This window comes from Rutidosis leptorrhynchoides, chromosome 2 (assembly GCF_046630445.1).
Source record: "Rutidosis leptorrhynchoides isolate AG116_Rl617_1_P2 chromosome 2, CSIRO_AGI_Rlap_v1, whole genome shotgun sequence".
Lineage (NCBI taxonomy): Eukaryota > Viridiplantae > Streptophyta > Magnoliopsida > Asterales > Asteraceae > Rutidosis > Rutidosis leptorrhynchoides.
The window spans coordinates 709,583,292-709,601,091 of record NC_092334.1 but is presented as its reverse complement, the minus strand read 5'-3'; the positions used below and the strand labels follow the sequence as shown (position 1 = coordinate 709,601,091).

The following is a 17,800-nucleotide window of genomic DNA, read 5'->3' as shown; positions in this document are numbered from 1 at the left end:
TTTTTTTTTCATCTAAAAATACGCTTTGTACATCTATATATATCGCCGTTCATAAAAAAAAATATATCTTTATCTATTGCTCCGCATCCTTCAGTTCAATTCACGTATTTGTCTCTATATCTCGACATTCAGCTCTCGAATCGACACATTATTCGCGCAAACGCTTGATTCAACAGTAACGTTATTATCTTCTTCGTGAGTTCGTTTCATATTTATTTAATTAGACTGAATTTGCTTTCAGTTTTCTGTTTCCTAGGGTTTTGATTTGGTTCCGTTAATTGACCTAATATATTGTTCTAGGGTTTTAAAATTCGCCTTGTTGATATAGTTGTGAAAATTAGATAAGTTTTAATATTAATTTAGTACCAAGTACCATAGAGATTGAAATTCGTGACTTCTAATAAACAATTACCTTCAGTGTCCGATTGTATACAATTTATAGATATATTATCTATTATCTATATCTATAAGTTTTTAAGGGTAATAGTGAAACAGTGAAGTGTTCTGTAGTGTGAAATTTTGTAGGGCATGTCATCATACAGACCATTCCCCCCACCACCATTGCCTTCACAATCGAATTTTGGACCGCCACCACCTCCGCTGACTAATCACACGTCAGTTCCACCTCCACCGCTAGCTCCACCGCTACAACCTAATCAGTATTCTCAAAACTGGGGATATTCAAATTCGAGTTTTCAACAGGGTGGTTATGCAGCTCCACCAGGTAATCCTGTTCCCAGTCAACAACAATTTACTTCGTATCCACCGCCACCACCACCACCCGAGTCTGCATATCCGCCACCACCACCTCCTTCCCAGTCTGCACCACCAGGACAAATGTATTTTCCGTCTTCTCAGTATTCTCAGTTACACCAGCCACCTCCACCACCTCCTCCTTCCTCTCCCCCGAGTTCGTCTGTTCCACCCCCACCTCCTCCTCCATCACAACCGTCATCACCGCCTCCTCCTTCGTCTGTTTCAGTAAATAATCAATCAAAGGAAAGCAGACACGATAGCTATAAGAGGTCTTCTAAAGACACTGAGAGTTCTAAATGGCGTAATCCATCACTTTCCCATCATGTGGGCCCTTCTAAACATCATTCTAAGCCTTCTAATTTACCTCCTATGCCAGCTAGAAAATCAAATGGCCCTCCAGGCAGGGTTGAAACCGAAGAAGAAAGAAGGTTGCGTAAGAAGAGAGAAATGGAGAAGCAAAGGCAAGATGAAAAAAACAGACAGCAATTGAAGGAATCTCAGAATAGGATTCTCCAAAAGACCCAAGTGATATCTTCAGGGATCAAGCCACATGGTTCAATTAGTGGCTCCCATATGGGTGATAGGAGGGCTACCCCATTCTTGACTGGTGAAAGGATAGAAAATCGGTTGAAGAAGCCGACTACATTCATTTGCAAGTTGAAGTGAGTATGCCATAATACCAAGTTAGATTATCTATCTATTTATGTCATATGTACTATATTATCTCTTGTTGAGCATTATTGGTGATTTTGGCTATTATAATGTTTTCTCCCAATTAAGGTTTTTTTCTTAACTCTATCTACTTCGTGATAGAACCTGTTTTAGTCTGTGTGTATATGACCCTGAATGTTGTTTAAATTTTCTGTTTCTTGAAGATTCCGGGATGAGTTACCAGATCCAACATCTCAACCGAAACTTATGTCTATAAGGAGAGATAAAGACCGGTATGCGTTCTTTTATTCTGGATTTGTTTTCATTGCTATGTGTTTTAGCATCTAAGTTATATTAGAAAGTATGTGCGTACAACCATAAGCCCCTGACCTGTGTTTTGTACATAACTCTTCCAGCTGTCCATATTGTGATGGTAAAGACTAGATGGTGGATGCCTATGGTTGAGACATGAGACTATCGCATATATAGAACTGAAAAATAATATATTTACTAGCTTTTATTTTTAACTCTCTTTATTGGATGTGAGAAATGTTTGAAATTCAGTTTTTTTGGAAAAGGCTCTTCTTAGGATCGACCCACCCGACAAACTTTCACTTCTATGGGTCTGAAATTGGGGTACTGATGAGAAGCTGAGGCAGTATAACTAAATTGGTGTTTCGAACATTAATCTGACTAAACACCTGTGGATAGTTGGATCATTATTTCTATTGCCATATAGCATTTACTAAACTATGTTGTTATTAGTAGGTCATGTAATAATTTTGATCAAGCGTTATGATATTAGTAGTTTCCGAGGTTGAAAGGTATGTATGTTTGCTTGGAGGGGGAGCGGAAACAAGAGTAATATATACATCATTTGAAATAATGCCACCTATAAAATGTGGTGTTATTGAGTTATAAGTGCCATGATAGTAGACATTTGAAGTATAAATATTACAATAATAAACACTTTACAATGTTCGAACAATACTTGGAAAACTCAGCGGTTCTTGTATTTGCACTACAGCATAGAGCCATAGACGCAACACCACCTTTTAAAATTAGTTGGGTAACTACAAACCATTGCTCACCATACACTTTTCAAGTAACTTGGACATATACCTAAATTTTTCTTTATCTACTTACTTGCCATCTACTGTAACATCTATGGTTTATACTTTAAGTTATTTTAGGTCTTACATATGATAAATTGCAGAGCTGCTAAATATGCTGTCACGTCACTGGAAAAGGTGCACAAGCCTCAATTGCATGTTGAGCCAGACCTTGGGATACCGCTTGACCTACTAGATCTCAGTGTATACAAGTAATAGTTCTTTTATTACTTTTAAATTAGTTTTTCATTGCATTGTAATGTTGATAATTAACACCTGGAACTCTTTTCTGCCTGGTTAGTGCTCCCAAGGGTGAAATGCTACGTATTGCTCCTGAAGACGAGAAATTATTGCAGGAGGATGTTACTTTGACACCAATTAAAAAAGATGGTTTTAAGAGAAAGGAACGTCCCACAGATAAAGGGATGTCTTGGCTGGTCAAGACACAATACATATCTCCTCTTAGCACAGATGCAACAAGACAGGTGAACACAAAGCTTATGTCTTATAGTATTATTTACTCATTTTCATAGGGGACATTCTGGATTCTGGATACCTTTTTATTAACAAATTGATCCTTTCGAATTATGAATACTCTGACATGTCAAATAGGTTAAGTTGCCAAATGGTTGTGCAGCTTGGGTTGGAAGTCATCTATCATATGCAATATATTTAAGTGCATAAGACCTTCTAAATCAATCATTCGAGTTTGGTTTAGCAATTTTATCAGAATAAACCCTAAATATACGGCAATGATATTATTTATATTAAATAATAATAATAATAATAGCATATTTTATGTATGCGTGTAAGTTAACCTCTTTGAAGTTGCGTAAGTTGGCGGTGTCCACCACTGACCACAACACACTAATATTTAACTAATGCTAGTGTAACATTATTAGTTAGATTGTTTAATTGGAAACTGAAAGACTTTGAAGAACTTTACTTGATTTATTAAACGGGAGATTAAAGATTTTCAATTTGTATAATAAATGTTGAAAATGCTTACTATGCTTTACTGTACCACCATATTGGTATGAACCTAAATGAACCTTCCAGAGCAACCCGAAATGAACCTACCCATCATTGTACCAAGTTTTGGAGGTGCCGCTAACTGTGATCACGTACTGAAACGAACCCCCTTCCATGTGACTATTGTCCGTTGCCACCGCTACCGATGTGAAAATGGCAATTATGTGTTTGTTCCGTTGAACTAATAGTCATATTTCTTCAATGCTACTTGCAGTCTTTGACCGAAAAACAAGCAAAAGAACTACGGGAAAAACGTGGAAACGCGCTCCTGGACAACCTCAATAGTAGGTATATATCTGATTCTATCTCTTTGTGAATAAATTGTAGGGTGTATATATTGTGTGACATTTTTTGCCACTTAAATCAGGGAAAAGAAAATTAAGGACATCAAGGCTTCATTTGAGGCTTGCAAGAAACATCCAGTTCATGCAACCAACAAAAATCTGCACCCTGTTGAGATTTTGCCATTATTTCCAGATTTTGAAAGGTATTCACTACAATTTTATGTCAACCCCTAAAGTATTGTGTATGGCATCTAACTGTGTTTAGTATTGAATTTTTGGTAATATGCATCTTCACTATGCATAAACTGAGTGCATCGGTATTGATGTTTTTCTACGTTGATTATTAATATATGTGATTAGTATGACTTTAGGTTCAATTGCTATGAGCAGCTCAAAATATTTGAACATGCAAGTGTTGCACCTTTAGTTGTTTCACTGCAACAGTGTAACTGGACAGTATGTTTTATCAATGCAAGCAGAAGCATTGTATGATTCTATCTCACTAGATGGGATTGGCTAGAAGTGTAATCAACTAAATCATTCAGTTCCTTTTCTGTTTGCTAATAATTGCTGATGTGTGCAGATGGGAAGATCAAATTGTTGTTGCAACCTTTGACGGTCCTCCTACGGTCGATTCAGAAAGCTACAACAAAATGGACAAATCTGTTAGGGATGCTTATGAATCTCAGGTTTGATCTGCTTTGACAATGCTCTGCATATCTGGTACAAGTCGTGTTATAATTAAGTCAAAAGAGGTAGATGTGATGGTTTTGTTTCCTAGTCCTTCTGCATAAAAGGGAAGTAAGGAATCAAAGATTTAGATAGCTGAATCATTGAACTCTTAAAACATTTAGGGTGGTAGTAGAGGTGGAACATCTTCACCCAGTTATTTATAGACAGGTCAATATAGCTAAAAGGTTCAGACATGTTGAAAGTCAACCACCTGGTCAAGTTATAATGTGTGCGGTCTAAAACAGTTTATTTAAAGATTTAGTTTGATATTTTAACAGTATTGTTTTTCTGATGACAATCAACACACAATTATTAAACTGTAAATGCTATTTATCTGAATTATAGAAGGTAAATACCTGCGGGTCAACCTAACTCGGGCTTTACTTTAAATGACCTGCTACATACCTTGTTCACCCTATTTGCCAACCGTAGGTTATAGACATGTAGTCTCTTGCAAATTGGTAGAACCTGAATTTTAAATGTTAATTTTTAATTAGGAGGTAAAAAAACACTTCTGTACCAATGTGTCATTTCTTTCCCCTTTTTCAGCTTTCTGTCTTATATCATTGGATTATTACTGTCATGAAATTGTATATATTAAGGCTCAATCATCTATATCAGTTTCCAGCAATCATCATTAATTTAATTTGAACTCTTGGCTAGTAGTTTTGACTTGAATATCCCATTCCAGGCTGTCATGAAAAGCTTTGTGGCAAGCACCTCAGATTCAGCTAAACCTGACAAATTTTTGGCTTACATGGTCCCTTCGGTTGGTGAGGTAATAATATTTCTGTAAAATTCTTCTCAACATGTATTTGCTTTAGTTCTAATATATCCATTTACTGAACTTTTTGGCAATTATGTAATTTTTTAAGCGTTATTTCATCTCTTTATTGCTTACAATAGGTTTACTAATGTTTTTCAGCTATCGAAGGATATATATGATGATAGTGAAGATGTCTCTTATACGTGGGTTCGCGAGTATCACTGGGATGTATGTTCTGGATATATGTTTACTTTCTGAATTCCAGGGACTCATGTCTAAAATATGATGTGTTATGAACCTAATATGATGTGTTATGAACCTTTCATGTTTCAAACAGGTTCGAGGAGAGGATGTCGATGATCCTACAAATTTCCTTGTGTCATTTGGAGAATCAGAGGCTCGTTACATGGTAATGAATCTGGATTTTGACCCATTTACACATGATATGGTTGGATCGGGTTTTGAATTTCTCTAATGGGTCAAATGGGTAACATCATAATAAAATTATCTTATTAGGAACCAGAATGAAGGTATCCCAAAGCGTACCTTTAATGCATAAAATAAAACTTTTGTATTATTTATCCAAAATATTATATTACTACCAAAAAAGTCGAAAAGTTATAATTGTATCTGAGACACAGATCGTTTATAAAATAATCAAATGTTGGTTAGTAGTCCAATTTAACCCATTTTGGCTTGTACCAGAACTATCTGGTTTACAAACTCTATTTGTTTGTAATGTTATTTATGTTTGAGTTATTTCCGTACTAATTTTTTGTTCTGTATTCAGCCTTTGCCAACGAAACTTATGTTAAGGAAAAAGAGAGCCAGGGAAGGAAAAACAGGCGATGAGGTTGAGCATTTCCCCGTTCCTTCAAGTATCACAGTGAGGCAAAGACCAAACGTTTCAGTTGAAATGAAGGAATCTGAGGTACTTTTATCTCTGAATCTTTCTTAAAATTATCTAATAAAATTCCATTTAATTCATTTGAGCCTAATTACCATCACCAGAGTTGGATATAAAGGTTGAAGGTGGACGGGTCAGGTGGGTTAGATAATAGGTCAAATGGATTTGGGTTGGAATGCACTAGTTTCGTTATGGGCTGGGTTTGGTTGACCCTTTATTTGTGCATTTATAAATTAGCGTGTGACTTTTAACATTGGCCTGACCTGTTTTACATCTGTTATAATCAACTTGTCTTACCTGAATTCGTTTCGACCCGTTATGTTCCCATTCTTTTGGCCACCTCTACTCTGTACAATAAAATTTTTATATGGCGAAAGTTACTATTTCATCATAAAAGACAATTCGTATTTTAACTCCGGCTTGCTATATGAGAATTTGTTGCAGAGTTATGTTGGCTCCAAGGGGAGAAGTTCAAATGCTAGACATGATAGTAGAATGGACATGGAAGATGATGTTAATGAACATCATAATGGCATGGATGATGATGAGATGGACCAATATAGTGGAGCTGAATACGATGTTTCCGATTGATATTACATACGTAAGAAATATGGAAGATAAACAGTGTTAAGGTAGCTGCAAAAGGGGAAAGAAAAAACAGGATATTCATATAATCTTAGTGTACGAGGTAATTTTTTTGTCAGGTTATGTTATCCTCAATTCCCTTTCTTGTGTTTGCATTTCATCCTTACACGCAATTATGTTTGAAGTATGTGTACATTATGTAATGCAGTTTTCAACAAAATCTATTTATAGAAGGAACATTTTTTATTATTAAACAGAAGCAAGCTAAAATGTTGTGATATTTCTTGGTATAGATGAAATTTTGTGATGTTGAATTCTTGATTTTACGTTTTATTGTAATGCCGTTCCGCAACGTGGATCAATCCGGTTAAGCTACGTATACAAGAATATACTGTCATTCTTGAGTAACCCGAACAGATAAAACTTTATCACTTTTAAAATGCCATTCCTAAATAGTTGTATATTGATGATTGAGCTTCAAATTTGTTGTTTAGTCTACAGTACATATTTTGTGCTCTTGACAGCTGACACACTGTCCCGTTGTCTTAGGTGGTATCGATGTAACTCATTCTTCTTGAGTTTGTGAGTTCAAATTTTTGGGTAAGACTACTTTTAAATATTTATGATATGAATATGCATTTATCAAAGATATTTGAGTTCGGAATTCTCGGGTTCGTGTTTCATAGTGTTGTTACTTGTTTTTTGTTATCCCCATTTTGTTTCGATTATTGGTTGAGTATTCTCAAGATGAGGTTCGGTTTAGATACTTTGTATGTTTGCCGGTTTCTAGTTACGAGCCTCATCGGAGTTATCTCTATTGTATCTTTTGTTGAAGGCGTTTTCTATTCGAAAACGTTTTCTGTATTTATATAAGTCTTCGTTATTTTGCCAAAAAAAAAAAAAAAAATTTTATAAAAGCTAATAAATACTGTAACAAACTAAAACTCGAATATCTACTTAAACCTGAAAAACAATTGTCGTTTAACACTAGGATCTTTATCCTAATCTATTTATTGGAAATATATAATATATATTTAGCTAAATAAATTAATGGTTAAAACATAACAACAATACACGAAATTACGAACGCCAATCGGCTCCTAAATGTGAACTTATCATCAACAAATGTTTATATTGACAGTTAAACCCTACAAAGAACTAGAGATTTGCTGATAGGTTAAGACTTATATTTTATGAATGTAAACTTCTAGATAATCATCCATGTTAGTTTGCGACAACACGGAATTATGATCTAAATCCACATATACTACCGTATATACTTTAATCGCAACTAGTATGCACAAATGAGTGGCGATAAAGATTTCTATGATGTCAATTTGGATACGAACTGAAACCAACACATAATAAGTGAGTTAAAAAGTTAGAATCTTCAACTTATCAACAAGGTAACCCAAAACGCGCCAATAAGTTCAGTTTTATATAACTTCAAACCGTCAATTTGTTTTGAACCGTTTCAGTCTAACTAACATGTCAGCTCGAAAACCACCTGCTAACTCGTCAGATTGTTTGATCCAACCTAAATGGGTTATTCGGTTCATGTTACTTTGACAGGCTAAGCTATTTCTCAAATCAGTTCGGGTTCAAGTTCAGTTTGAAACCGTTCACCCGGTTAACACGAATCCACTAACCTGATCTGAATTGCTTTTTTATTCTCCGGCAAATATTTATATTAAAAAAAATCACTAGCAAGAAGCTAGAGGCAAAGAAAAAATTACGTAGCGTTTAGTGAGTCTTATAACCACACCGGCCAATTCACTCTAGTTTTTTTATATCTAGGAGTTTTTATATCTAGGATATAACAAATTAAAACTAGATTCAACAATACTAAACATGACAATTCCGGAATTTTGAAATAAGTGGATTACAGCTACAATGGTGGAGTATTTGGAGATCCAGAAATGAAAACGTTTTAAATACTCATGCTCTTAAAAAGTGTTTTATTCGATTCTAATCATTCTTTTCTTTTTTTCTTTTCTTTTTTTTTCTTAAAAAAATAGGGGTAAATGTGTTTCTTGTTTGAATTCTTGATTATGCAATCCGCTGCAAGTCCCGGTAATTTCTCACTAGTTGGGTCTTTTGTTTCTAATAAAAGTTTGACATTTCAAAAAAAAAAAAAAAAAAAACTAACGAGAACAAAGTTTGTTGTTGAAATGCAAGCAGCTCAATTCTACTTTACACTTCATACCAACTTTACGAAATACATGTTTATTCAGTTATTTTATACTAACATCACCTAAGTTAGGTACTACTGAGTACACAAATAACTTCCTCAAAAATGTTTTCTATAATTATTAGTTGATAGACCCATCCAATGCGCACATACATTTAAACTTTACGATTAATACCCACACTACAAAATTATCACCCAATCAAATCTACCTGACCCGACCATCTAGCCACCACGGCACCACTAGACAGTGGGGTGAAAACCACAGGACAGGATGGTTAATCCTACCAATCAAACTTCACGTACATCTTCTATGGGCCGGACCCAAAATATAAAAATGATATTAAATATTGTAGGGAACAATATTACAAAAAGGCAGCGTAGACTGTAGAGCACGAGCAATCCCATTAAGACTAGATGGAACATTCTACACACCTCCTATATACACACAATTATACAGTAGGTTCTAGCAACATACTGGCAAAAACTGATAAAACTCAACTAATGAAATACATTGAATCTTCAATGGTAAACTAAACAGAGATAGGAAAATAAATGAGCAGAGCAGACAACATTATTTATCTACCTTGAACAAGGCCACTGAATACCTGGCTATTTCCAGCTAGAGTGGCTTCCCATTCAATAGAAGACAAAAGAATATGCGAAAGGGAAATTACAACTTGCTTCATGTCTGGTCTCAAGATTGGATCATCCTCCACACATTGCTTTGCCAACATCGCCATCTGTAACAACGGGTCAAAATGGGTGAATTTATATCGAGGGTCAATAAAAATCTGCTACGGATTTATATTTTGTTACATTTTTCTATAGTTTACATATAATACATGTCTTACATATGGTAACAAAACTATATCATCACAATGATGGACGATGGTTCAAACTTTTTTAATGCAACAGTTTAAAAGAAGCTACGTGTTGTATATTTTGAATGTTAAGATGACTTCCAACATAATTTCCTTTTTAGTTATCCTGTTAATACCTTTAGATACACACTATAAATTCTCACAAGATAAAACCAAGTAGTACCTTGAAAACACAATCATGGGGAAATAAATCCATCAAATTTGGATCGATGTGATCTTTTAAGCTCGGTGTACTTGTAGACCCAGATATATTCTTAAGAGCTGCCAACATCTGCCATTTTCCACAAAAGAATAACAGATTATAGAAATTCATCTACTAACTGTATTAAATACATGACTGTAAGATTTTAACATTCTACTAAACAGGTTAGTTTAATGGATTTTTTAACTTGTGATAGTAGACTTACAACAGATGCCAACGATCGTCTCTCAGAATTTTTTGTAACGGCACCTTCAGTTCTTATTATGGCATCTTTTCCTGATATTATCTCAAAAAGAATAACGCCAAAGGCATATACATCACTTTTAGCTGTGGCAAGACCATCCCTAAGATATCTGTATTAACATAGTGGTCCGTAAGAAGTCAATTATGACATCGTGACATTTGAGCTGCATGCAATTTCGACCAACTTACCTAGAAATGGGTCGATTTAGGTTATATCCTATGGTTGATTTCAGAGAACAGCAACGTCTATAGGTCAATTCCCAATTTGAGCAATGTATTTGTATACACTTCGTTATTTTACTTAAAATAGCAAAATACTACAAAGATTGGTCCACATATAATAGTTTCTATATTCTAAGTGCTGTATTTTACAACAATTATATTGGTCAGGCCAGTTTACAATGAATGTGCTCTTAACAAGTAGTAATATTGTGTAAAAATTAAATTGTCTAAAATAGATAATGGCATCAAGTATACCACTATTGTATGCATTTAACCATACTTTGTCTGAACAAGTCAAATGTACCAAAAATTAAATTCTACATTAATAAGTTGCTGAACAGGACGAATATGTCCAAACTCGAAAAATGTGCAAAACGTATCCATATGCTTATTATCTCCTAATTTCATTTTATTAGAGTGAGATCATAATTATCTTTTCTGTAATTTATGTAACCGTATGTAATGCATCAACCTGACCCAACCTATTTTGACCCAAACCCATCTTGAACTTTTACACGTCCCACTTGAAATCATAAAATAAAAATAAATAGCTGAATAAGAAGAAGGTCTAATGGGTCTAAACAACATGCAAACTATATCCATATGCTTATGATATCCTAAATCCATTTATTATAGCTAGATCATTATTTTCTTATATGTAATATGTGTAACCATATGAGCAAGAAGTATTGGCAGATCAACCACATCCAACATGCTTTGACCCCCAGATCAATCTTGACCTGTTACACATCCCACTTAACCGCCCATTATTCCACATCAAGTTTAAGCTGTGAACTTATGAAGACTTACTCCGGAGCTAAATAACCATAAGTTCCAACTACTCTTGTCACCGAAGCTTCACCATCATTACTTCTTCCAACAAGTTTTGCCAACCCGAAGTCTGAAATCTATATGCCAAATCAATCAGATGTATGAAAATTAGATATAAAGGATCCAATTGTCAGCCTGTGTTAAGTACCTTGGCTTTGAAAGCAGCGTCAAGTAAGATGTTGCTTGTCTTGATATCACGATGAATATAATGAGGTTTAGTGTGTTCATGTATGTATTCAAGCCCCCTTGCGGCGTCAAGTGCGATTTGAACCCTCATAATCCAAGAAAGCGTTGGATGACCTACATTGTCGTCGAGCACAAAATTCGAAAAAAATAGTTATTAATGTGTAACGATCTCAAGTTTGAAGAATAAACATGGCAACACAGTTTGTAATTTATTACCCTTGATTTGAGGATCATGCAAATGACTTTTGAGTGAACCTTTCTGAGCGTATTCATAAATGAGGAAGAGCTCGTCATCACTAGTAGCATAACCAATAAGTTCAACCTTAACATTAAGAAAACCATACACAAGTCAATTCTATGAAGTAAGGAAAAGGTGGTTACTAAGGTGATAAAAATTAAGATAAATAACTAAGTTTAGAAGAAAATAAGCCAGCTGTATCAAAAGTAATCCAAACTGTATTTCAACCCTAATCTCCTCCTAATCCAAAAAGTCATATGCAAAGAATTTAAAGGATCAACTTAACGTCTCATACCAAGCGTCGAGCCTTCGAACCATTTCAACTTGTTGCCAACCCTTAGTGTTGAACTATAATGCAACATAAATAATAATAATTACTGATTTTAATAAATGCCATAAGCCTTACCAAATTTGAATGATGTACTCTGCATAACACTTTCATTTCTGCCATGAACTCCTTAGTCTTCGTTTCGGTCATTCTTTTGATAGCAACTTCCTACAGTTATGTCACAATAAGGTATATAGACTAGGGTAGTTCAGTATATTTTGGAAAAAAAGCAAAAAAACTGCACTAACCTGATCACGAAGCAGCCCATAGTACACAACACCGTACATACCATGACCAAGAAGATTGGATTCAGAAAAACCATCAGTAGCAGCAAAGATTTCCTCATATAAGAAGACAACAGGCTTCTCTATGTCAAACATATCAGCCCCAATAACTGCATGAACAAACTAAAGATGAAAAATCACTTGCAAAAAGTTATTACGAGAGGTGATAAAGCCTACAAGTATTGATAATTGACCTTTTGGAATATTCATATGCCGGTCACTAGATTCCCCAATATTATCTCTCCAATCAACAGAATTTGAACCACAACAATAGCTTGTCGTCCTCAAGATATGAAACTTATGAGAAACTTTTCCGATTTTCGAGTCCTTTACATGACTCCCTTGGGTGTCATCATCAATAATTGATGATCTTGAGCAGACAAAAAAACCTATGACTGCAACGATTAGTGCCAAACCAATCGTCAAACTCCCTATGATCCACTGGTATCGTACATGTCCCTTATGATTGTTCTGATTAGCTACAAATTATAACAATATTAGTCATCCCATCTCCTATAAGTTGTAAGAAAGACTATGATATAATAGAATGGCAGAGGAAAGATTTCATAAAAAAAAAAAAAAAACCTCTAGTCTGGAGGGAACAATGCTCTATGCATAAGCTATAAGAAACAATTAACGAAATTTATAACAGGTAAACAAACATGAACCTACAATACCTGCATAATCGGTAATAAACAGGGGCGCAGGAGCTGGAGCAGGAATTGCAATCTCAATAGGATATGGCTCACCAGGAACTGCAACATGTTTGATAGTAAATTACATCAAAATTTCAAATGGTACAAAGATCCTGATAGTGAAAATGTTAATGCAGCACGAACTGTAGGTTAGTTCGCCGAGATATTAAACTGACATAGATTCCAAAAACTTCTACACTACTCTAGTACATAAAGAAATATGTGGAGAATAAGGATGAACAATCTTTATATGATATATAGATATTGTAAGTAACATCATTGTACATAATTGTTAGTAGGTGTAAATGTAAACTGATCATGAATTCGTAAGTACTCTCTCCATCCTAAATTCATCAATATAAATCTGGAGTCTTATTGATAATTATCCAATTCATTAATTGTTACTCCTAAACTATATTATAACATATATACTCGCAATTTTAATTCAACTGAACATAAACTAACTAAAAAAATTAAACTGATCTAGCAAAAAGGTAACAGTGAAAGAAACTTTGGATAATTAAATCAAGCAAAATTACATGACCTACCAGAATTTAAAGGAATGTAATAAAGTGCACCAACAGTAATATTATCTGAATTATCGATTCCATTGACAGTTTCAATACTATCCATACTAACACCAAACCTACTAGCTAACATTTCAACACTATCCCCTTCCTTGATCACATAACTCATCAAATAATTCCATAATCCACTCGAACATCCACAAAACAACTGCAATTTCACCACCGCACCTACACGCGCCTGCCGCGTAAAATTCGATAAATAACCTAATCCGCCGTAAGCATCTATCACCGTTTCGTACAGTGATCCACCGTTTTTCCTAACTGTATACGTTGTATTCGTTAAGTATTTAGCAGAATTAGCACACGTACAATTCTTCCGTACAAAAACATAATCCCTATCATTACCGTTAACTGTAATATCTTCAGGTAATACATCAAACATGCTCATGATCACACCTAGGGTTTCGTTTTGTGATGGATGGAATGCGAGAAATGAAGTGCATAAACGAGATGATTCCGTACAGTTTAACGGCGTTGTGGAAGAATTACACGGTTTCGATAACTGTGAAGTTAAGGTAATTAGTATAATTAGTATGAACGTTCTGTGAATTTGAAGATGAAATGGCATTGTTAAGTGTAATTAGCGGAAACGGTTAGCTGAAATGATGAACACTGAGCAATTTGAGTGTTTAATATGGACGATTTTAGGGTTTTGATGCTGCAAATCTTTTAGCAATGACTGTATTTTGTTTTTATTACTCCGTATTACAGTAGTGTGTTTTTGGAGTAGAAATAGAAATAGTGATATATTATACTCCCCGGCAAAGTTGTAAAATTCGATTAATTGGTCGGGAATTTAGAAGGATTAATCGTTAATTTGAGGATTAATCGGGGATTAAACGAATTGTACTTTCTACATTTAAATATTAAATTTTAAAAATTATATGTGTAAATATAGTAAAAAATCATAAATATAAAAATAAACTTTAATATAATTGTCTAAAATTTATTCATTTTGCTCAAAAACTATAAAGTTCTAATTTAAATTCATGTTAAAATGTTAACCATTTTTTACTTTGACCGATTTGATTACCAAATTCGATTTTGACCCATCAATTGATGTTGACCGTTTAATTAAACGGATTTTCGTAAATCAGAACGGATTGCTCTTAAAAATTATTATTCGGAGATTAATCGGCGAGTAATCGGGTTTTTTAAAACACTGCTCCCTGGTTCCAAATCTATTGTAGTTGGACAAAAAACACAGTTTAATAAAAAAATACCCACATGTACTTTTCTGTTAACTTTTCAATTTTATTCCTTACTTTTTACCTATATTTTTGTCTTAAATGTATAAAGTAAGGGTACAACAGAACTTTAATACATTATTCTTTACTATTTATGGAAGTGAACAATTAATTTAAAACATCTCAAAAAAAAAATAATGGACAGTAGAATTAGGACGGAGGGAGTAAGCGTATATAAATAATAAATAAAGGTAAGATATTTGTTGATTTTCTGTTTTTTTTCCTAACATTAAACATTAAGTTTTAATCAAATTTAATTTAATAAATTGGTCAAATCAATTGGACTGTAGCATACACTTTTTTTTTTCTCTTTTTTTTTGACAAAAATCAATATATAGTCATATACACCCTCTCGATCTTTGGATCGTTTAAATTTATCTCACGACTTTAGCTGATAAACGGAAACAAAAATACTCTGTAGTATTTCTTTACCACAATTAAGAAAAGTATAAAGATATGAAATTAATTTGATTTAATTATAGAAAAAAAAATGACCAACCCATACATACAATCGTATTAACATATTGAATGCGCTACTAATCAACTTATGATTCTATGTGGTTTGAAATGTACGATAATAAGTTCAAGGAATGTTGAACGTACAAAATAAAATTTAGTAAATACAATTAAAAGGATCATGCAATTAATTCACATGTTATGTCATGTAATTTATGTCTTTCTGCATAAAATTTCCTGTAAGTCTAACATTCTTATACTAAATAGTGTATATAAATCTATAAAAGTATATTTATTAATTTGATCATCCGATGTTTTTGTAGAAGTAATGATAAATTTATCATTCTTTTTGATAAATTTATTTATTAAGTTACGTAATGTAGTTCGGATTTTCGCTCAAAAATACGTGTGTACGTAGAGAATGATCGGGTGAATGGGTTATAATTTATTAATGCACAAATTCAATAAACTTATCAAAAATAAAAAATAAAAACTCTAATGCACCTCTTTAAAATATTAGAACCAACTTTAGCATCTCTACAGCGAACATCTTTAGACTAGCATCTTATCTTTTTCAAAGTTTTTATACGAGTACTTCACATAAACAAACATATTCTTTAATATATAATTATATATTATCTTATATGAGTCATAATAAGAAGGAAACACTTTTTTTAGGGCAGTTGGAGAAGTAATTTAAGTTCGCTTTTTTCCAAAAAAAAAAAATTTCAACCATCAAGTTTAGGTGAAAATATGAACATTTAAAAAAGATACTTTGTGATGAATGTTATTATTTAGGCGGAAAACCGATCGAAGAAATAATTGATAACATTCATCATGAGTAATTTTATTCCTAATAATATTTTTGGAACGTTGTTATCTTTCATCTTATATGAAGTTTTTTTTCTAAAATTTAGCCCGATTTAGAGTTTAGGGTTTAGTGTTTTGGGTTTAGTCCATTAACCCAAAACCCTAAACCCTAAATTCTAAACTGTTCGTGTTAAAAATTCAATATAAACCCTAATTTCTAAACTCTAATAGCTAAACCCTAATTTTTAACCCCCTAATTTTTACACACTAATTTTTAAACCCTAAAAAAAACTAAGAAGCATAATATTACACATGATGCATGTTTTCATTTTTCTCTTCGAGCATTTTTCCGCCAAAATAATAACATTCATCACATAGTATTTTTTTTAAACGTTCATATTTTCATTTGATCTTAATGACTGAAAAAAAAAATCGAAAAAAACGAAAAAAATTTACTTTCCATATTTCGCCTTAAAAAGTGTTTCTCTCCTGATTAATCTATATATTATCATATATACATTGCATTATATAAAATATGGAGTATAATATAGATCTAAATATAGATCTAAATTATAATTATAATTAGAATAGAAATATATTTTTAAAAGGATGGCATATTTTTATAGGGCCTTAAGAAGGATAGGATGCTTTTTTTAGACTTTCATTAAAACTTGCAACTTGCAAGAATCCAAAAAAACAAAAACAGCAATGCAGCAAAAGGATGGGGGAGTGGCAGGCAGTGCCTTAGCAAGAAAAGTGACAGTTGAGTGGGACCTACTATATCTCCCTATTGGCGGCAATATGGCTACGTTGAAAGGACGTTGACTACAAAAAGTCAACATCCACACCGACAACATCGCCCTTACGTTTGTACCGTCTCGGTGCAAAATCAAATATCTTTTTGCTTTTTAGTCCTTATCACACAAATCTTTTTTTATGTACACAACTAACATACTTTACATAATAAAAAAAGATTGTGTACATATCACTCACTTTTTAAAAATTACTTTTACTATGTACTTATCCAAGGACTTATGAATTGTTTTCTTTTATGAAAAATGATAAACTTTTATCATAAAACTAGTGTGTTTAAACGAAATAATTTAATGACATGTTTTAGATATTAAGTAAATATAAATGCTAAAGTCATTTATTTTAATGACCCGTTTGACTAAGAAATTTGTCATTGTTTTTACAAATATATAGAGACATGTATTTTCGCATACATATGTAACATAATTAATTTCATAAAAATAATCCATATTTGAATATTAATAATTATAATTATTATATTAATTATTATATTAAAAGTAAATAATAATAATAAAGTTCGCTCAAAGTTGAATATTTATATTTTTAATAATAATAATTATTATTAGTAATAATAGATGCCTTTTAAATTTTTTCAGAAAATTAAAATTAGATTTTAGGAGAGATTAGTATTTCCTATTATAAAAGATTTCGTATTATTTGTTTAATTAAATTAATATATAATTATGACATCATCATGATGAAAATTAAATGGTAATTAACTTAATGATATCATAATCATTTTAGAGCTTTATATGACTATA

General features: G+C 33.0%; 2 protein-coding genes across 2 annotated transcripts; one reads left to right on the top strand and one right to left on the bottom strand.

The window, feature by feature from the left end:
• LOC139894186 (protein PAF1 homolog) lies at window positions 1-7,105 on the top strand. Its single transcript, XM_071877393.1, has 12 exons — window positions 1-1,418; window positions 1,632-1,700; window positions 2,624-2,731; window positions 2,821-3,004; window positions 3,766-3,839; window positions 3,919-4,038; window positions 4,419-4,524; window positions 5,259-5,345; window positions 5,493-5,561; window positions 5,671-5,742; window positions 6,124-6,264; window positions 6,685-7,105. Exons 1-12 carry the CDS (start codon window positions 529-531, stop codon window positions 6,829-6,831), a joined length of 2,067 nt encoding a protein of 688 aa, XP_071733494.1. The 5' UTR covers window positions 1-528; the 3' UTR covers window positions 6,832-7,105.
• Window positions 7,106-9,393: 2,288 nt separating this feature from the next.
• On the bottom strand, window positions 9,394-14,408 carry LOC139894185 (lysM domain receptor-like kinase 3). The gene is made up of 11 exons (XM_071877392.1): window positions 13,675-14,408; window positions 13,109-13,186; window positions 12,626-12,910; window positions 12,396-12,541; window positions 12,226-12,315; window positions 11,798-11,903; window positions 11,544-11,695; window positions 11,375-11,472; window positions 10,305-10,452; window positions 10,061-10,168; window positions 9,394-9,756 (listed from the first exon to the last, which is right to left on the bottom strand). Exons 1-11 carry the CDS (start codon window positions 14,279-14,281, stop codon window positions 9,592-9,594), a joined length of 1,983 nt encoding a protein of 660 aa, XP_071733493.1. The 5' UTR covers window positions 14,282-14,408; the 3' UTR covers window positions 9,394-9,591.
• Window positions 14,409-17,800: the final 3,392 nt, after the last annotated feature.